The sequence below is a fragment of the Girardinichthys multiradiatus genome, chromosome 13, assembly GCF_021462225.1.
Source record: "Girardinichthys multiradiatus isolate DD_20200921_A chromosome 13, DD_fGirMul_XY1, whole genome shotgun sequence".
Taxonomy (NCBI): domain Eukaryota; kingdom Metazoa; phylum Chordata; class Actinopteri; order Cyprinodontiformes; family Goodeidae; genus Girardinichthys; species Girardinichthys multiradiatus.
Window position 1 is genome coordinate 7840298 of NC_061806.1, and position 21010 is coordinate 7861307.

The 21010-nt window shown below is 39.6% G+C and overlaps 2 protein-coding genes across 3 annotated transcripts; both read left to right on the plus strand.

Annotated features, from left to right (window-relative positions):
* The first annotated feature begins 284 nt into the window (after nucleotides 1–284).
* Nucleotides 285–11520, plus strand: kdf1b (keratinocyte differentiation factor 1b). Of its 2 annotated transcripts, XM_047384263.1 has the most exons (5): nucleotides 285–404; nucleotides 499–701; nucleotides 2503–3413; nucleotides 3501–3587; nucleotides 8776–11520. In XM_047384263.1, the coding sequence occupies exons 3-5, from the start codon at nucleotides 2513–2515 to the stop codon at nucleotides 8868–8870; spliced, it is 1083 nt and encodes a 360-aa protein (XP_047240219.1). In that variant the 5' UTR covers nucleotides 285–404; nucleotides 499–701; nucleotides 2503–2512; the 3' UTR covers nucleotides 8871–11520. The 2 variants fall into 2 exon arrangements, with proteins under 2 accessions (XP_047240219.1, XP_047240218.1); XM_047384262.1 differs by having other exon boundaries at nucleotides 288–701.
* An 860-nt stretch (nucleotides 11521–12380) lies between these two features.
* nudc (nudC nuclear distribution protein) lies at nucleotides 12381–21010 on the plus strand. Its single transcript, XM_047383030.1, has 9 exons — nucleotides 12381–12582; nucleotides 15007–15084; nucleotides 17131–17340; nucleotides 17427–17498; nucleotides 17588–17701; nucleotides 19014–19208; nucleotides 19301–19384; nucleotides 19487–19605; nucleotides 20694–21010. Exons 1-9 carry the CDS (start codon nucleotides 12508–12510, stop codon nucleotides 20743–20745), a joined length of 999 nt encoding a protein of 332 aa, XP_047238986.1. The 5' UTR covers nucleotides 12381–12507; the 3' UTR covers nucleotides 20746–21010.

A 21010-nucleotide genomic window follows, 5' to 3' on the forward strand; every position in this document is an offset into this window, starting at 1 on the left:
TTTTTTTCTTCCCTTTTTCCTTTTAAAGTCTAATTCAACAAACAGATACAGATATATGTTAAAATATATTTCTATCTAATTACTTCACGGAATACATGGCCAGCCCGTCACATTCATTCATTTATTCATTCATCCATTCATCACTGCGTGTATCTGCACTGGTTTTTTTTTTTCCACGTCGTGTCCTTAAATTTAACGTCAGCATAATAAAATCCCAAATTTTGTTCTAGCTTTTGTGGAAATCGTCGTCATTATCAGCAGCAGCTCCGAAATTTTTATCAAAATAAAGTTACATATTAATGTGAGTGGCATTGTGCGTCGTTAGAGCTCATTTTTGTCGTACAAAAGTAAATACCTATACGCCCTGCACATTTCTGGATATGAATATAGGCGTAGATGAGTGGGTGAGTATGCATACAAATCTACGGCGTTTGGAATTTTACCTGAGTCTTATTTTTTAAAGCCACTTCTAACCGGAAGTCCACACTCTGGTTTCAGTTTACCTGGTTCGCTTCCTGTACCTTGACGCTCAGGTACACGGATTTCCCCCGCAACATTCCTGAAACTTTAATATTGGACTGATCTGGACCCGGCTGCTCGCCAGAGATGGATTAAAACATATATGTTTGCCCGCAGGACACTGGGAAAGCCCTAATTTTGGGAGGGAATCGGCTTGTGGACGCAGCAGACTCTGACTATAGGTGAGACATTTGTTGGTCCTGTAATGGAGGAGGGAGCCGCACTGACAAGTCGCCATGAAAGTGAAAATAATATTTATACACGCAACAAAAAGTGGCTGTGAGCGAATATGTCCAATATTTTAACGTGTAACTAATTCAATGAATGATTAGGCTTTATGTTGGTGAAACAGTTAACGTCGTCGTTGAATGGACAAGATTAAAGTGACGTTGCTTTGAGGACTGTAAACAGTGGGCGCAGTAGAGAACGTCAGCACAGAACATTGAAAATAGAGACCAACTAGCAGCCATATGCAGGCTAGTTCAGCCAGGACTAACACATAACTGTATTAGTAGTAGTATTAACAATAATAGTACTAATATCAGCCATATTGTTATCATTAACATTATTTTAATTATTCCAAGTCGCCTTTTCTAGGCTAATGTCATCAGTGTCATGGTGTGGTTGAAGGAGGACCCAAATGCAAAGCGTAGTAGTGGCAAAAATAAGCAAAGTTCTTTAATAAAGAAAATAAGAAACTAAGGGAGAGAAGAGTCATGAGCAGGATCAGACAGAGGCAAACACAGGAAGACAATCTAACAGAGAAGATCCAAATTTACTGAATAAACTAAGAAATAAGTATACAATGGATGAACTAAAATAGTAACAATTTAAAGAGGATATAAACAACAATGAAAGAAACAGACACATGTTTACCTAGAGCGTACCACACACAAAATATATTATTATTGCTGTGGCTGTCGTTATACCACATTATAAGTAGATTTATAGAGGCTAGTTGTTTATTTTAATATAATTAACAATTATATTTTTGTTATTAGTAGTAGTACTAGTAGTAGTAGTGGTAGTAGTTGTAGTAGCAGTAGTAGTTGTAGTAGTAGTAGTAGTAATAACATTAGTATTATAAGAATATTAGTATTATTACAAGTAGCTTGTGTGATAATACAATCAAGTAACACATTACTACTATATTTTTTTATGTTACTCTAATTATTATTGAGAATAATAATTTTACTATTATCCCAAGTAGCTTTAGATATGCTAATGCATCATAACAGTAACAACATATACTATTAACATTACTATTATTATTAGTAGGAGTAGTTGAGGTAGTAATAGTAGTAGTAGTAGTTGTAGTAGTAGTAGTAGTAGTGGTAATAACATTAGTATTATAAGAATATTAGTATTATTACAAGTACCTTGTGTGATAATGCAATCATTAAACACATTACTGCTATAATGTTTTCTGTGTTACTGTAATTATTATCGAGAATAATAATTGTACTGTTATCACAAGTAGCTTTAGATATGCTAATGCATCATAACAACAGATATTATTGTTAGTGTTATTATTATCATTACTATAATTATTAACCCATCTCAATTAAAGTTTAGTTTTATTTTAATAGTCGTCAGTTTTTTATTTAAATTGTTCAGAATTTGGGGTACCTTTATTTAACAGTCCTGAAGTACTAAACACTGTTGCAACCGAACCGAATGACTTGTTGTTTATTATTCTTGAAATACTCCATGACATCACACACATAATCTGATGTATGAATGGGTAATTGTCTCTCAGCAGGTGCTCGCACTATGAAACCTGTTGGGTTACATTACCCGATGCCTGCCTGTAATAGTGGTTTCCTTTTTTTTTTTTTTTTTCAAAAGACAGATGCCCTCATGTGGTTCAAAGTGATCTGAGATTCTGCCTGATAGAATTGTTTTAGTTGAAATAATTTCAGGGCTTTCATATGGTGCTAATAGCCCCTCTGTTGTGTTTCTTTTCTCTTTGGATTCTTGCAGCTAGTAAGTCATGTCTGCAGGAAGCAGTGACAGTCTGAGATGCAGCGAGAGGCCAGGGAACATCAGGCAAGTGTCGTTTACTGAGGAGCGCTGTGTGGACCCAGTGGAGGATAGGCAGCCAACCACACAACCAAAGGTGGGCCACAAAGGTCGCCTTAAAGACGCTAATGGAAATGAGTCTGAGACCATCAGCTTTGTGCCTCGTGCAGCCGAGCCTTCATCTACAGCAACGAACTGTCACCCCTGTTCTTCCCCGAAGAGCTGTAAAACGCTTGTTTGCACTGTAATCACCTGTGGACTTTACAGGTTGTGCCAACGGTCCATCCTTGCTCCGTGCTTGGCGCCAAATGAGAGCTCCCCAGATGAGCCAGAAAAGGTGAGCCTCCGAGGGGTCAACCCAGGAGACAACAAAGAAGAGACCGACACCGAATGGTCAGACTTTCACATTAATGGAGTCAAAGTAGTCAGTCCAAAAGAATATTTGGATGTTGACATAAAGTCTTCAGCATATGCACCACCGCCTGCCCAAACTCAGGCTGGGTTTGCCTCCCTGCATGAGTCCATGACGTTTGATGACTGGGAGGACAGCGAAGAAAACGTGGACTCCCTGATCACCAAGAAGCTACTGGAACTGTACTCTGAATATCAAATCGAAGAGCTGGCCAGGTGCACCTCAGACTCTGTATTTCTGAGGAAGAGCAAAGCCATCACCCAGCTCATCAACTGTCTGGCAGAGGAGCACAAAATGGACGAGCAGGAAGCAGAGTGCCGGCTGGTGCGGGGCATCATCCGCATCAGCACTCGGAAAAGCACTAGGAGGAGGCCGCCCATTCCGAGGATGGAGAGGACGCTGTCAGACAGTGGGCACGAGACCATGATTGGGAATGGCTCCTTTTCATCAAGCAACAACAGTAAGTTGGGCAGTTTTCACTCCTTAATCCTCAACAATGCAATGTCTTCTGGTGTCAGATAAGGTGATTTTTTTTGTTTTACTCAAGATGACTACAAGTCTAATCCCAACATCCAAATATCAGACTTGACTTCCACTGACAAGTTTGCCAGAAACATGTGGAGGAAAAATGGAGGTATGGATTATTCTTTTTTCAATGTTAATTAGTAAGTACAAAAACATCTCCATTTCTGGGGGGGTAATTGAATAAAAAACAAATATTTAATTTGACCTACTTGAGTTACTTTGTAAATACTTGTTATAGATGCACAGGAAATTGGCTGGAGAGTTTCAGCTTGACCGACTGACTGGTGGTTGGCTGGTCGAAAACTCAGAAATGCAATCTTTTTCTGATCAGTAAATGCACCCTGATAGGTCTAGCTTGCTACACACTTCACTATGGAAGCTGTTGCTAAGGGGCAGAACATTTGAAATTAGCTACTTTCAAAATTCGCTGGGTTTTTAAAAATTAGATAAGACGAAGCATACAGAAGTCCGAAACTGAATGGAAACTGTAGTTTTACATGCTGAAACATGTCTGTAGTTTTGGCTTTGAGAAAACAAGACTGTAATGGAATATTTTTGGAAATCTCAGTTATATTAAGCATCTCTCTAGAGAGAATACATGCAGACTGCTGTTTCACTAATCGCTAGTATAAGACACTAACAGGTCTTTCCATTTGGGCCATGTTACACTGCCTGAAAATGGACCCCAGAAAAAGCATGTACCGTATTTTCCGCACTATAAGGTGCACCGGATTATAAGGCGCACCTTCAATGAAGGGCCTATTTTAGAACGTTTTTCATATATAGGGCGCACCGGATTATAAGGCGCATAGAATAGAAGCTACTGCAGTCAAACGTTTGACTGGGGTTGCGTTATGCATCCACTAGATGGAGCTGTGCTAAAGAGAATGTCAACAAAACAGTCAGATAAGTCAGTCAGTCAAACTTTATTAATACACTACAAACCAGCGTTCTGATAACTCCATTCACTCTCATGGTAAGGTCTCCTCTACATAGAATTCTATTGAATAGAGCCAACCGCACGTTAGGAATGCATTGGAGTCTATGAAGTTGAAGTTGAAATCAAACGTTAGTTAAAACGTGAAAGGGAACTTTTCCCTGATTCAGTAAACACGTAAAAGAAACAGTTTGATGCACTAAATCAAACGTTAGTACTGTTAACCTTTCCTGTTTCTGTCCCCTGACCGTAGTCTGATGACAGGGGAGACGCTTTCTCCAGGGCCGAAGTTACTAGTTTCCTCGGGGTTAACTCCCTCACTCATACGTTGCTGAGTTGAGCATGAAGAAACAGCATCAAAACACTGAGTTGATGACGAGATTCGGGGTTCTTTTTAATTACTTTGCAGCACGTAAAAACACAGGGCTTACAGACTCATACACCGCTGCTCCGGTCGCCGTCTCTACCCACCCCACACACACAATAATACCGACGTCACTCCTTCACTCTTGATTCTCAGCTACGGCAGTACACAGCACCACCTCTGTCCGGAGGAGTAATGTCAACATCTTCCATACACACACACGAAACATACACCCCACACACTGAGCTTCTAATCACATATAGTTCAGGCAATTCCTGCAACAGTACATTCAAACGTTATACACACACAAGTGGTGTTGGACTAGGAGTAAGCACAGTACAGGTGTTTACCGCTATTACTTTGGCAACGCCCCTGACTACGGTAGCCGTAATGCTGCAAGCGGTGCGGCTTTGTAGTTTACCAGTCGTACTGAAACATTTTGACAGAGCGCCGTGTACAACCAGTATGGATCAAACAATTAACCAATTGATCCAAATATAAGGCGCTCCGGATTACAAGGCGCACTGTCACTTTTTGAAAAAATTAAAGGTTTTTAAGTGCGCCTTATAGTGCGGAAAATACGGTATAGGGAAAGAATAACTGGACCGAGGGTGGAGCCCTGAGGAACCCCACAGTCAAAACAGGGCAGTTCAGAGGAGTACTTCCCTGGCTGAACAGAAAACTCCAATATGACAGATACACTACATTGCCAAAAGTATTTGTCTGTCTACTTTTACATGTACATGAACTTTGATGACATCCTATTCTAAATCTATAAGGTCAAATTTGTTGATGGACCCATCATTGCCAGCAATAGCAACTTTAACCATTCTGTAAGTGTTATGGAAATTTTTAGTGCTTTGCTTTCGTTGCTCTTTGATACTCTACAGGAACCACAAGCTTAAGGAGTATGTTCATAGTTAGTTATGCAGAATCGCGGCCTCCGCTTTAATTCATCCAAAAGGTGTTCAAGAAGGTTGATGTCAGGACTCTGTGCGGGTCAGTCAAGTTTCACCTGCAACCATGGAAGTGTTATGAACACTGGAATTCATTGATTTGGTGGTGTGACTCAATACCTTTTCCAATATAGTGTATGATATGAACTATTGTAGGACTGTGCCTATCATAGCAAAAGATGCGTTCGTGTTCTACTATAGCAACATCTGTAGATAGATCCAACAGCAGTAGATGGATCCAACAGAATCAGGACAGCTAACAGCATATTATTAAAAACTGTTAAAAGAGCCATTTCCATACTGTTGCAAACTTTAAAACTAGACTGAATGTATGGAAGAATCACATTTAAACTAAGTGATTCTTCCATATGCAATGCAACCGTTCTCCTAATACAGCGCTTTCAAATGTAATAATACAGTATATTTTATCAGGTGTTTATGTAACAGACCAACAGACAGTAGTGCATGGTAAATCTTTAAATGTAAAACAAATTAAAGACCATTTATCATTTTCCTTTCACTTCCCAATTATGCACTACTTATATTTATGTATTAAATTAAAGCCCAATAAAACACATTGAAATTTGCAGTTGTAATGTGGAATTTTTTAATTGTCACTTTATAGTACCAATCTCTGAAGTTCGTGCCTGTAAATTGGCAAAAGTTACAGGCACGAAAAAAAGGTAAAGGGGGTATGATTATTTTATCCAGACACCGTGTGTCAGGAACCAAGCAGTACAGAGTAGAGGACACAGGTGTTAAATTAAAAAAAAGTGGGTTTTATTTACCCAAAAAACATGAAAAAATGGTTAACAAAATGGGCAATTATACAGGTCCTTCTCAAAAAATTAGCATATTGTGATAAAGTTCATTATTTTCCATAATGTCATGATGAAAATTTAACATTCATATATTTTAGATTCATTGCACACTAACTGAAATATTTCAGGTCTTTCATTGTCTTAATACGGATGATTTTGGCATACAGCTCATGAAAACCCAAAATTCCTATCTCACAAAATTAGCATATCATTAAAAGGCTCTCTAAACGAGCTATGAACCTAATCATCTGAATCAACGAGTTAACTCTAAACACCTGCAAAAGATCCCTGAGGCCTTTAAAACTCCCAGCCTGGTTCATCACTCAAAACCCCAATCATGGGTAAGACTGCTGACCTGACTGCTGTCCAGAAGGCCACTATTGACACCCTCAAGCAAGAGGGTAAGACACAGAAAGAAATTTCTGAACGAATAGGCTGTTCCCAGAGTGCTGTATCAAGGCACCTCAGTGGGAAGTCTGTGGGAAGGAAAAAGTGTGGCAGAAAACGCTGCACAACGAGAAGAGGTGACCGGACCCTGAGGAAGATTGTGGAGAAGGGCCGATTCCAGACCTTGGGGGACTTGCGGAACCAGTGGACTGAGTCCGGAGTAGAAACATCCAGAGCCACCGTGCACAGGCGTGTGCAAGAAATGGGCTAGAGGTGCCACATTCCCAGTCCTGGGCTACAGAGAAGCAGCACTGGACTGTTGCTCAGTGGTCCAAAGTACTTTTTTCGGATGAAAGCAAATTCTGCATGTCATTCGGAAATCAAGGTGCCAGAGTCTGGAGGAAGACTGGGGAGAAGGAAATGCCAAAATGCCAGAAGTCCAGTGTCAAGTACCCACAGTCAGTGATGGTCTGGGGTGCCGTGTCAGCTGCTGGTGTTGGTCCACTGTGTTTTATCAAGGGCAGGGTCAATGCAGCTAGCTATCAGGAGATTTTGGAGCACTTCTTGCTTCCATCTGCTGAAAAGCTTTATGGAGATGAAGATTTCATTTTTCAGCACGACCTGGCACCTGCTCACAGTGCCAAAACCACTGGTAAATGGTTTACTGACCATGGTATCACTGTGCTCAATTGGCCTGCCAACTCTCCTGACCTGAACCCCATAGAGAATCTGTGGGATATTGTGAAGAGAACGTTGAGAGACTCAAGACCCAACACTCTGGATGAGCTAAAGGCCGCTATCGAAGCATCCTGGGCCTCCATAAGACCTCAGTGCCACAGGCTGATTGCCTCCATGCCACGCCGCATTGAAGCAGTAATTTCTGCAAAAGGATTCCCGACCAAGTATTGGGTGCATAACTGTACATGATTATTTGAAGGTTGACGTTTTTTGTATTAAAAACACTTTTCTTTTATTGGTCGGATGAAATATGCTAATTTTCTGAGATAGGAATTTTGGGTTTTCATGAGCTGTATGCCAAAATCATCCATATTAAGACAATAAAAGACCTGAAATATTTCAGTTAGTGTGCAATGAATCTAAAATATATGAATGTTAAATTTTCATCATGACATTATAGAAAATAATGAACTTTATCACAATATGCTAATTTTTTGAGAAGAACCTGTACAGGCATGCCAATAAAAGAGGTCAACTCAAGATACTAGACTCAAAATCATCACTGACAAGACTCAGACAGATACAAACCAAAACCGACCTCCTGAACTAACACATAAGGGCCCTTAAATACAGGTTTAGCTAAACCACACACACACACAATAGAGGAAGACAAAATGGCTGCCACATAATAACAGGAAATAAATCCAAAACACCCCCTAAGGTTCCCCCCACTTGACATGAAGCGTTTGGTTCAGTTCAATGAGGCCATCAGCAGTACTTCAGGAATCTCAGCCCTTAGCCATGCCTTTTGCCCATTAGGAAGGGGAAGCCAAACACCAAACAACCAGGTAAACTCAAACAAAAAAAAGAGTATTAATACAACATAGAACTGAATTGACCTTGCAGTGTTAATATGCGTGCACTTCATATAAACATTATAAGGTGATAGAGGAATAAACAAAGAAACTATATAATTAAGGAATATTTAATGTAATGACTACAAAGTAAATGAAAGGAAAACCAGTTATATATAGTAGGGTGTGGCTCTAACCCTGTGTGGCTTGCCATCACACCGTGCATGCAAAAATCTAAATGCATAGTGTTCAGTGCTCAGTCGGTTGAGGTTGATGACATTTTTCGTTCTGTCCTCATAGATCACACTTCAAGTTCTCCAACAACCTACTCGCCCTCTCACTCAGAGATGGAGTCTTCGGGTGTCCCACTGCTGCACACTTCAGTGAGGACATGAATCATCCCTGCATAGCTGCCACCTTCTTTAAATAAGGTCACATGCAGAATGTTGAAAGGAAGACATTAGTTGCACTGGAGTCTCTGGCCGAACCAGACTCCTTAGAGAGGCCATGCCTTTACCGTGGAAGAAGGAAAATGTGAAGGTTCACATTGTCTGAAGGGCTTCAGTGAACTCAGGGTTCTATGTGTAAATATTTATGGTTGTAAATATTGGATTTTGCTTTGAAGGATTGCTTGATTAGAAGATTGTTCTGCAGAAAGCCTATACAGTGGCTCTCAAAAATGTACACCCCCGTGTTCAAGTATATTTTCTAATGTAAAATACATGATGACCATTGAAAAACATGTGAAAACATTTACAATAATATTTACAATAACATTTTCCATTTCTACCAAAGTTGTCAAACAATATTGTGAGAACATGTCTTGTCCACGACCCTCTTCAGGTGACTTTCTCTCAGAGTTCTGAACTCTGAAGGTTTTGGATAAACTTCTGGTATTTGGAATTGTTCATGATTTCAGTCACTTTGACGACAGCTCTTGATATAACCCTGGATCACTATACCACCCCCATAATGGGTACAATGTTGTTTTGTTGTGGGCCAAAACTGAGCATCAACTCTGGGCCAAATATTTTACTTAGATTTGATCAAATCGTAACACATTCACCCACAAGCCTTTAGAATAATTTAGTCAGATGAGGACGTTTTCAGCCATACGTCTTTGTCCAGACCCTAACCCTACAGAATACAGGAGGTTGTTGTCACATGTAGAACACAAGCAGAACTTCCTAGAAATTACCGCAGCTTCTTCAGTGTTTGTGTACGGCTTTTTGCCTGACATCAGCATCCAGTTTTTGTATTGTTACTGCTGTCCCATGTTTTCTGAAATTACTGAAGTGTGCACACAAGAAGACTAAATGCTAGGATCAAAATGTGAATTAGTGTAAGGGTGTGTAATCAGGTTATTGCAGAGTTTTTATTTTTATTTTTTACAGTTTTCAGTCAAACATTGGTTTATTTTTCCAGTTAAATACAATAAGTGTCAAAATAATGGCAGGGGAATGGCAATTTGGCACAGTGCGTACAGTTTTGAGAGCCACTGTAGATCCTTTTCTATTATGACAACCGTCCGATTGTTTTTGAAGTGCCTGTCCTTTTAAAATGTGTCTTCTGACCTTGTGGGTTTGATAACTGTGCTCTTTTTACATCAGATAATTATTTTCTTCTATTTTTTTTTTGCTTTAATATTTCTTTTGTTTTGTAAGTGCACATTTCACTATACCTGTCTCCTTATTGATCTGGTTCTTTGTTTAGTTTTATCATTACTTTTAGTTCAATATTTATGTTTATTTTTCTGATTTGGATTATTTCAAGTTTAATGTAAGATGCATTTTTAATGTGCAGTGTGGCAACAGTGTAAAAACGAAATAGTTGAAGGTATTGTAAAATAATGAACGCATAATGAATTGTTTTTGTCGAAGTTTTTTTTTTTGCATGCCTCGTTGTACACTAGAAAAAAATAACGTTCTTAGAAAATATTTACTTTCTTACTGATCATAGATGAAATTATAAATACAAGGGCCGCTGGTGGCTCCATTGGTGGAACCCTGTGCAGCAGTTGTAGTCCTCGAAGCTGTTTTCCTGGGTTCGATTCCCAGTCTGGGACTGCTGCATATCTTCTCCTTCTCTCTCCACCCTCTTTCCTATCTGATTACTATACAATAAAGGCCAGAAAAGTCTAAAAAAAAAATTGACAAATATAAATTTTATTGCAGTTCAGGCTAGTGAGCTTAGCCAGGCTCTGTAAGAATGTAGCAACATTTTCCTGCACATTTTATTTTTCCTTTGAAACAAATTATTTGCTTTACCTAATAAATTACCTTAATTCCAGAAAGGGAGTTTGAAATATTTCTATGCTGAGCTAAATTAACTGGCTTCTTCCTGTATGTCTGATTATCTGGACAGACGTGAAAGCTTTTTTCGTTTTTTCTTTTTGTTTGTTTTTAGTCTATAAAAAGGTTAACGTAAAAGATACACTTGAAGCTGTACTATACGTTCCTACAGTTTGAATTGTGATATCTGCCGTAACAATTTTGTGTTGAACAGTTAGCACTTGCTAAAGATGTTTGTTGATGTTGCTTCCAGGTACTGTTGGAAACATCCTTGTAACCAATAGAATAGCTTCCTCTCCCAGACACTCTTATTAACATTATCTGGTCGTAGTTGGTTGTAGGTTATCTAAAATGTATGGTCCTCTCGAGCCACAGCCTTTGATTTTATGCTTCATTTCAATTCTATATGTGATCTCTATGTTTGTGTTACCTCTTATCACAGCTGAAGATTTTCTGGTGTGGTCAATATATTTTCTGTATAATAAATGTCCTTTTTTGTTTTGTAACGTGTCTTGAAATTGGAGTTGTACCAATTCTAAGGTTATATAATACTTTCTCTTTTGAATGTAAAAGCACAAAATGCAACTGATTTGATGAATATTTAGCTGGATCTGTCATGTTATGCACTTTTTTTCCTTTGCTGTTTTTTAACGTGTTATGTAAAGCCTTCTTTAAAAATCTTCCTTTTTTAATATCTGGTCATGTTAAGCCAGTAAAATAAAGTGGATTAAATAAATGTGAAGTTAGACAAGCGGATTCACTGTTTATTTTGCATTTACATTCATGAAAACATCAGCGGGACGTGTACATTACTCAGCACTAACAAAAATATGCACAATATCCTTTCAAAAACTTGATTCTTATGCTTCAAAAATAATGTTCCTATTCAAGAAGGTAACTGTGATCAGAGGAATCAGGATTGATTTTCAGCCTGATGTGAACACTCCTAATTATTAATACGTTAGGACTGAAACAACATAAACTCTTCTTTCTGCTTTTCTTCAAGGGCGATGGTGGCTCGTTCTGTAATTGGGGGTTGCCGGTGTGAACCCCCGCTGTCTGTCTCTGTATTTTGTCTCAGTCATTGTGTCCTTGGGCAAGACACTTCACCCACCTTGCCTGCTGATGGTGGTCAAAGGGCCCGGTGGCGCCGATTGTATGGCAGTCTCACTGTCAGTATGCCCCAGGGCAGCTGTGGTTACAATGTGCCTTACCACTGTCAATGTGTGAAAGAATGTGTGGATGACTGAGTGAAGTGTAAAGCACTCTGGAGTCTCTGTGGATGTGATAGAGCGCTGTAGCAGGCGATTTACCATTTAGTATTTGTTTTACTTTATTCAATTTCTCTTTTGGATTAAATAAAGTATTACTGAATTGAACTGATTTAAATTAAATACTGCTAGTTATATTGTGTGTGTGTATATATATATATATATATATATATATATATATATATATATATGGAGAGAGAGAGAGAGGTTATATATATATATATATATATATATATGGAGAGAGAGAGAGAGGTTCTGGCCCTAACAAATGCTCTCAATGAATTGGATCCTTGTCTTGTCAATTATAATACGTCCTTCCAATTGGTCGAAAGTAGTCTAGGTGGGGTTAGTTTCCAGGAAGTAAGTCACGTAACCACAGGCTCAGCCTAGAGTACATCTTCTTCAGACTTACTTATTTATTACTCGCGCAGCTAACGAGAAACCGGTGGAAGTGTTGAACCACTACCAATATGGGGGGTGAAGAAGAAAAGTATGACGGTATGTTGCTGGTTATGGCCCAGCAACACGAAGGAGGAGTACAGGAGGTAATCCAGCATGCTGCTTATATGCTAACGCTATCATGCTAATAGTTACGCCAATACACCTCTCGACCTTTACATGCAGAAATTGAGACTTTACATTTATTTTACTTTGTCATGACATCTGATCATTACTACCATGTTCCCACTGGGGCACTTTTTTCGATAATCAACATCTTGTTCTGGTAAATTCGGCATGCATATGTGGCTAAGAGGTGGCACGAAATTAGATTCCTGAATCATAGCCATTGAAAGCATTCAGATAATAGTTTGAAAATTGTGAATAAAGGGAGGTATTTGAAAACCGCTTTTCTGTAAGAGTCAGTGTTGTTTTTTTTCATTTGACAGTCCCTGCCAAGATACCACTTGAACCTTTTCAAATTTTGTCGCATGGCAACCTAAGACGATGTATTTCATTTGGGATCTTATGTGAAACACCGACACAAAGCAGTTCCTAATTAGGACTAAAACTTATATATTGTTTTCTAAATTTTTAGCAAATAAAACAAATACCACTTTTTGCGGGCTGTATTAATATTTAGCCCCCCGGAGAATTTTTAGGCCATGCGTGTTACCCCCGAGAAATAAAAGCATTGTGATATCAGCATGTCTCCCCATCTGGTCGGAGGTCTCATCCAGCTTTAACCCCAGACTGTCACAGTGGTGTGACTACTGTAGTTGCTTCATATTTTTCAGTTTTTACACAAATAAAAAATGTATAACACGTGGGCTGCATTAGTATTCAACCCCCTGAGTCTGTTTTTTTTTACAGCTACAGTTTCAGCTGCACATATTTTAGATAAGTCTAGAAACCAAAATGTTTGCCCATCTTCGTTGCGAAACAGCTCAAGCTTTGTCAAGTTGCACAGAGACCATCTTTGAGCATAAAGATGTTGGCTGCTTCTCTGATCAACATTCATGGCTTATCAGTTTAGGCTGAAAGACATGTCTTTGTAGGTTTGCATGTGTGCCGTATTCTTTCCATCCATTCTTTCCATGAGAAGTTTTGCATTAGGGCTGCACTATACAGTGGCTTGTAAAAGTATTCATACCCCTTGAACTTTTCCACATATTGTCACATTACAACCACAAACATAAATATATTTTATTGGAATTTTATGTGAAAGACCAACACAGTGCTATACAATTGTGAAGTGAAAAGACAATTATACATGATTTAAAAAATGTTTTACAAATAAAAAAACTGAAAAGTGCAGTGTGCAAAGGTATTCAGCCCCTTTTACTCTGAGTGCAACCAATTGCCTTCAGAAGTTGCCTGATGATTGCTAATGACTAAATGGAGTCCACTTGTGTGTAATCTAATCTCAGTACAAATAGAGCTGCTCTGTGACGGCCTCAGAAGTTGGTTAAGAGAATATTGGGGAGTAAACAGCATCTTAAATTCCAAGAAACACACCTGACAGGTCAGGGATACAGTTGTGGAGAAGTTTAAAGCAGGCTTAGGCTATAAAAATATTTCCCAAGCTTTGAACATCTCATGAAGCACTGATTAATCCATCAGTCAGAAACGGAAAGAGTATGGCACAGCTGTAAACCTACACAGACAAGGCCGTCCACCTAAACTTACTGGCCGAAAAAGGAGAACACTGATCAGAGATGCAGCCAAGAGGCCCATGGTGACTCTGGATGAACTGCAGAGATCCATAGCTCAGGTGGGGGAATCTGTCCACAGGACAGCTATTAGTCATCCACTGCACAAATGTGGTGTTTATGGAAGAGTGGCAAGAAGAAAGCCATTGTTAAAAGAAAACCATAAGAGGTCCCGTTTGCAGTTTGCCAGAAGCCATGTTGGGGACACAGCAAACATGTGGAAGAAGGTGCTTTGGTCAGACGAGACCAAAATTGAACTTTTTGGTCAAACTGGAAAACGTTATAAGTGGGCAGAGAACTAACACTGCACATCACTCTGAACACACCATACCCAATGTCAAATATAGTGGTGGCAGCATCATGCTCTAGGGGATATTCTCTTCAGCAGGGACAGGGAAGGTGGTCAGAGTTGATGGGAAGATGGATGGAGCCAAATACAGGGTAGTCTTAGAAGAAAACCTGTCGGAGTCTGCAAAAGACTTGGAACTGGGGTGGAGGTTCACCTTCCAGCAGGACAATGACCCTAAACATAAAGTCAGGGCTACAATAGAATGGAATGGCCCAGTTCAAGTCCAGACCTAAACCCAATCGAGAATCGGTTGCAAGACCTACTGCTGTTCACAAACACTCTCCATCTGAACTGACTGAGCTGGAGCTGTTTTGCAAAGAAGAACGGTGCAAAAATTTCAGTCACCAGATGTGGAAAGCTGGTAGAGACATACCCCTTAAAGTTCAAGCATTTGTGCTGTGTCTACATATTAAATACAGACATATTCTCCATTATTTCTCTCATTGAAGTCTGTTTTTCTCCTCCAACAGCTAGTCAACACATTTTTCAGTTTCCTCCGACGCAAGACTGATTTCTTCGTTGGTGGAGATTCAGGGGCTGCAGAGAAGGTGAGCTACTTTACTGTGTCTTTCCTGGAACCATGAACTCCATTTATGTAGATCACAACCTACACAGAAGCTACCAGGCCCAGAACTGGAGATTACAATTCAAATTCAATTCAAAAATACTTTATTAATCCCAAAGGGAAATTAAATGTTGTTATAGCTCATATTATGGTTTCCTCAAAGAGCCGTTGTAGATGCTGATGGATGCATACATTACCAGAGGCAACTTTACAGGGATTTTATCCTAACCATGGTGGTTTATAAAAGGGGAAGGGGAACATGTTAGGGGTGCACGATATTAGAATATCTTGTGATGGCGATAATATGGATAAATATTGCGATGACGATATCTGTTGCGATTTATGCCTCATCTTTTCTCTGTTTCTCACCTGTGCTTCCATCACTCTGACCTTTTTTTTGAACAATCTCATTTGTGTCTGTTGTGACCATCTGCTGCCATTAAACTCTGTCCAAGAGGCTAAATAACACATTAGCATGAAAAATACAAGTTCCTAATACTTGGAATATATTGGCTGATAATTATTGCACACAGTGATGTGATGTGATGCTGTTATATTTGCGATATATTGTGCAGACCTGGTACATGTAGGTCATTTGAGTACATTATATCTCTGTTGTCCTATTTGAGCTTCCATAACCCATGTCAATGGTTGTCAAGACAGTCTTATTGCTCTCTCTGCAGGACCTGTCAGTAGCAGCAGTAAGAGGGCGCCTTCCAACTTTAGCTAAACATTAATCCCTGCCAGTGGCAACATGTCCAACATGTTGACTCATCTATGGCGACACCAGGGGTCATTGATTAATATCACAGAGGGAAAGAGAATCAGTGTGAAAAAAGAACAGCTTGCCAGTTAAAAGTATGACTGGGAAAAAACCATAGCGTAAAGAATGGGAACGTTTCATAGCTAAATACAGGGGTTGGACAATGAAACTGAAACACCTGTCATTTTAGTGTGGGAGGTTTAATGGCTAAATTGGACCAGCCTGTTAGCCAGTCTTCATTGATTGTGGACGCAAGAGGAAGCTGTCTGAAAGGGATGTTCGGGTGCTAACCCGGATTGTATCCAAAAAACATAAAACCACGGCTGCCCAAATCACGGCAGAATTAACTGTGCACCTCAACTGTTTCCACCAGAACTGTCCGTCGGGAGCTCCACAGGGTCAATATACACGGCCGGGCTGCTATAGCCAAACCTTTGGTCACTCATGCCAATGCCAAACGTCGGTTTCAATGGTGCAAGTAGTGCAAATCTTGCACCATTGATGTCTTTGGGCTGTGGACATTGTGAAATCATTGGTATTGACTGATGTTTTAAAATATCGGTCCTGCATTAGCATTAGCAGCGCTGTCCCCTGCCAGGAATCTTTCTGCATGGAGTTTGCATGTTTTTCCCGTACATGTTTGGGTTCTCTCTGGGTACTCCGGCTTCCTCCCACAATCCAAAAACATTAACATTAGGTTAATTGAGTTCTCTAAATTGCCCTTAGGTGTGAGTGTGTGCATGGTTGGTTGTACTCTGTGTTGCCCTGTGATGGGCACTCGACTCTGCAAGGACAAGCGGGTATAGACAATGGATGTATGGATGGTGCCTGTCGGATAAGTAAAACTGGGCTGATATTAATACCCAACATTTATTTTTATCTTGTTCGTTGCTGTTTGTGTATGTGTTTCAGGGGGGCGGGGGTTGGCCTTATTTGGTCATGTGACAGTGATAGTGATGCAGCGCAGGATGGGAGGGGTGTTTAACTGAAGCAGAGAAGGGGTTCACATCCAGCTTTAACTCCAGACTGTCACCATGAAATGACGAATGCTAATTGTGTGATTTTGATCTTTTACTTTTTATGACTGGAGAATAACTGATATATGTTGTGGATGTATGGGGTCACTGCAGTGCTTATAACTCCAGTGATACATCAAACCAAACTCTGGGTTTTGGAATTTTTCTCACGTCCACACTCTAGTTTCTGTGACTGTTTGGTCAGAAATAATTCATTCGCTCCCAAATTTGACTCCTGCGTTACTTTCAGCTGGTCAAGGAGGCCTTCGATCACCACAGTAAGCTGGCGCTGAAGGCCCAAAAAGAGAAGCAGATGAAACAGGAGAAGGAAAAGAAGGATAAAGCTGAAAGAGCTGCCAAGCTCGCTGAGGAGGAGAAGAAAAATAAGTTTGACGAAGTACCAAGAATTCAGGAGCTGACAGACGAAGAGGCGGAGAAGCTACAGTCTGAGCTCGACAAGGTGAAACCTGGATGCTTGGATTTACCATTCCTTTGCAACCAAACCTCTGTCATAAATGATTGACTTATATGTTGTTCATGTCATAGATGAAGGATGAGGAGAAACTGAAGAACGAAACAGCGAATGAAGAGAAGACATCTGACAAAGGAGAGAAGGGGGTGAGTGAACTGTTTGGCACCTTGGAGCTCTAAATTATTGCTCTCGCAGCTTTCCATCTAACTCTGATTTTATCTTCAATTCTATCCAGTCTGACTCAGAGGCAGAGGAGGATGAGAAGGACAAAGATAAACTGAAGCCTAATTCAGGAAACGGAGCTGACCTTCCTAACTACAAGTGGACACAAACGCTGTCAGAAATCGATGTACGTTTTCATGCTCGACTGTGTGTCTCTGCTTCCATTTGGATAATCAAGCATCTGACACTGAGGTTTTGTTAAAATCATCCCCAACCACTCATCTGTAAAAACAGAGCCACTGGTATAGCGAGCACCTCCTGTTTCTCCTGAGTTCTGTTTTTACTAAACTTGAATGAATGATTACGGAAAATCCGTTCTCTTCGGTTGGGCACAGCTGTTATTCATTTTGATCTCCAGTTTTTGAGAAAGTATTTGTTTCACTTTAAACATTTTATTGTTAAGATGGTTAGATTTTCAGTTTATCCAGAAGGGAGGAAAAAACATTTTATGAATAGCTTAAATAGACACATCACCTGAATAATCTTCAGCTGTTCTGTATGGTTTTTATATGTTCATTTTAAGCCAAAACACTTATTAGGGGATCTTTCAAAGTGGTCCTGACTGACAGTTTTCCAACCTCTTTAAAGCAGATTTTTACTGGGAGACTTTCCCGAAGACATTGTTTCTTTCTTCAAAGTGATTCAGCTGGAAAGTTAGAATGTTTTGATATGATGTTTTTAAAAACTACATGAGTAGAAGTATCGGCCCAAAATGAACTATGTAAGATAAGCTCCGTTGAACAAAACAGTTTTTGTTACCCAGACTGAATTAGGGCTAAAGCAGTTAATCGCATAAATCGATTATTGTAATAATCGTCATCTAATTTAGTAATCGACTAGTCGTTAATTACAGTATACAGAATCTAAAACATGCCTTTTGCTGATAGAACAACCCACTCAGAGCAGTAATTAGGCCACAATTGTACAAAAAAATACACATTTTACATTAAGATGAAAAACATTTGGTTTGTAAATATCCAGAATTCCTTAAGTGGCCTAGCTAAAGTTTCACCTGGTTCAAATTCTGTAAAAAAATAATTTAAAAAAAGCCCCTTTTGCTCTTCGATTATTAATTGGTTTATCAAAACAATAATTGACAGATTAATCTATTAGCAGAATGATCATTAGTTGCAGCCCTGGACTGAACCACTCTTCATTCAGGATAAATCAATAATCAGAAAGTTTGCATAACGTAGCAAACCCAGTAGGCTATAATCGTCTTGGTCTTTCTTCGCCTGTCGAATCTTTACATTGTATTTTTGGACCATTTGGATCTGTAGTAATGCTCACATGTTGATGAAGCTGGAGGAAACAAAGTATCGCCTCTTTCCTTTGTTGGCGGACCTAGACAGGAGGTCACTCTGAGTCCAATAGATGCTTGGATGTACTGAACGGTAAAATAGCTGGAATTATACTTGGTCCTTCTTGTCTTCCCGTAGCTTGCCGTGCCTTTTGATGTGAAGTTCCGCATCAAGGGCAGAGATGTCGTGGTGGACATCCAGCGTCGCTCCATCAAGGTTGGTCTGAAAGGCCACCCTCCTGTTATAGAAGGTCAGCTCTACAACGAGGTAAAGGTGGAGGAGAGTTCCTGGCTCATCGACGATGGCAAAGTGGTTACTGTCCACCTGGAGAAGGTGAGATGATGTGGTTCCTTCTAAAATCCTCTCTCTTCACCTTTAAAGAGATTTAATGCCTTGTTCTTTGATTGTCATGTCTGATTTCTTAGATTAATAAAATGGAGTGGTGGAGCAAGATTGTTACCACAGATCCAGAAATGAACACCAAGAAAATCTGCCCTGAGAACTCAAAGGTAAACCATAGAGGTCGACTCTCTGCTCTGTTGGTTGTTAGAAAGTGACAGGGATCATAAACCAGTCATGTCCTCCACTCTGCTGTGTTTCCTGCTGAGCAGCTGTCAGACCTGGACGGAGAGACACGTGGAATGGTGGAGAAGATGATGTACGACCAGAGGCAGAAATCTATGGGCCTGCCAACATCTGAAGAGCAGAAGAAACAAGACATTTTGAAGAAGTTAGTTCCCACTGTTGGAGCATCTCCAGATAATATATCTTTACAGCAAACTGCTTTTTGTATTAGATTGGAGAGGAGAGCAGATTGACCCTAATTTCTGTTTCAACATCAGGTTCATCTGCTCTGTTGACTTCTGTAGTTATTTTTATTTGATTCTTGGGTTCAAAGGTTATACAACTTTGTTTTAGTTTGCTCCATTATAGTATATTTTGTATATTTTCTGAAGCTGCGGTTCTTATCCAGTATAGACCAGTTGACTCCAATGAATGTGAGAGATTATGACCCCTTCTCAAAGTAAAATGACTCAGATTGCTCTAATTTCATATTAGGTTTTTTAGTTTTCCCAACCAGAGGTGAGCTGAATTAGGACTGCATCAGAACCTGCATCTATACATTGAGTTAATGTGGGTATTTGTGTTAGTTTTATTTCTATTGTTCTACATGGATTATTGTAGCAGTCTAAAAGGTAGAGACAGCTCAGAGGTATGAAAACTGCTTTAAAGATGTCTGCTGCCTGGTGGCATAAAACCATGAAGAAAGATCTTTATGAATTAGATACAAGTTGGATCTAATCTGTACATCAGCAGAGTAGAACTTTCCCAGGAATTTGTGTCTTATTTCAACATTAGGATCCTGCAGTTTTAAGGGTTGGCTCTTTTTCTTGTGCTTCTGGTCTTGGTTAACGTTAATCAACTTGTCTCTGAATCTTGTCTAAAAATGGCTGCTAGACTTAACATTTTAATGAGTCTTAGAGAGAGAACTGGACTTCACTGTCACAAAGTGTCATACTTTGAGACTGGTTGTGTTTTTCCACTGTTGCTACACCGCTATGATGAGTCTGGACATAACTAAAAAAACAAAAATGTCCTTCTGACTTTCTGTAAATCAGAGTTGGAACTGCTGTGAATTTATACAGGGTCTGTAAGAAAAGATTAGCATGAATTCTGAGAACTGGACTATTCAGAATATGCTCACAGTCCCTTACCATTTAAAAACAGTCATCCTCTAGCTGAAACAGATTTTTATCCACGCTAATCTTCCTGACTTGCTTATTTTGTTTCCTGATCTGACGTTTCCTCTCCCTGCAGGTTCATGGCCCAGCACCCGGAGATGGATTTCTCTAAAGCCAAATTCAGCTGAGAGTTGCTGTTGGGCTTGCAGTCCATGTCCTGTTTTATGTTAAATCCTGTTGCATCCGTCGTCAGGCACTAAACCATCATTTCTTTATTGGAAACTGTTTCTTTGACTTCCTTTTCTTAAATGCTTACGTTCACGAGTTTATTTGCTGGAGAGTCTTTTTGATAAATGTGAGTTCAGCATTTTCTCCATGCATGCAGTGTCTGATATTTAAAGAGATCTGGATTTTTTTTAAATAAATGGAAAAATAAATGGATTTAAACTCAAA

Excerpts from the sequence above, each read along its gene's own strand:
- kdf1b (XM_047384263.1), top strand. The coding sequence starts at position 2,513 with ATGTCTGCAGGAAGCAGTGACAGTCTGAGATGCAGCGAGAGGCCAGGG. Across the intron at positions 3,414-3,500 it reads CTTTTCATCAAGCAACAACA|ATGACTACAAGTCTAATCCC; the intron begins GTAAGTTGGGCA and ends GTTTTACTCAAG. Across the intron at positions 3,588-8,775 it reads CATGTGGAGGAAAAATGGAG|ATCACACTTCAAGTTCTCCA; the intron begins GTATGGATTATT and ends CTGTCCTCATAG.
- nudc (XM_047383030.1), top strand. The coding sequence starts at position 12,508 with ATGGGGGGTGAAGAAGAAAAGTATGACGGTATGTTGCTGGTTATGGCC. Across the intron at positions 15,085-17,130 it reads ATTCAGGGGCTGCAGAGAAG|CTGGTCAAGGAGGCCTTCGA; the intron begins GTGAGCTACTTT and ends CGTTACTTTCAG. Across the intron at positions 17,702-19,013 it reads AAACGCTGTCAGAAATCGAT|CTTGCCGTGCCTTTTGATGT; the intron begins GTACGTTTTCAT and ends GTCTTCCCGTAG.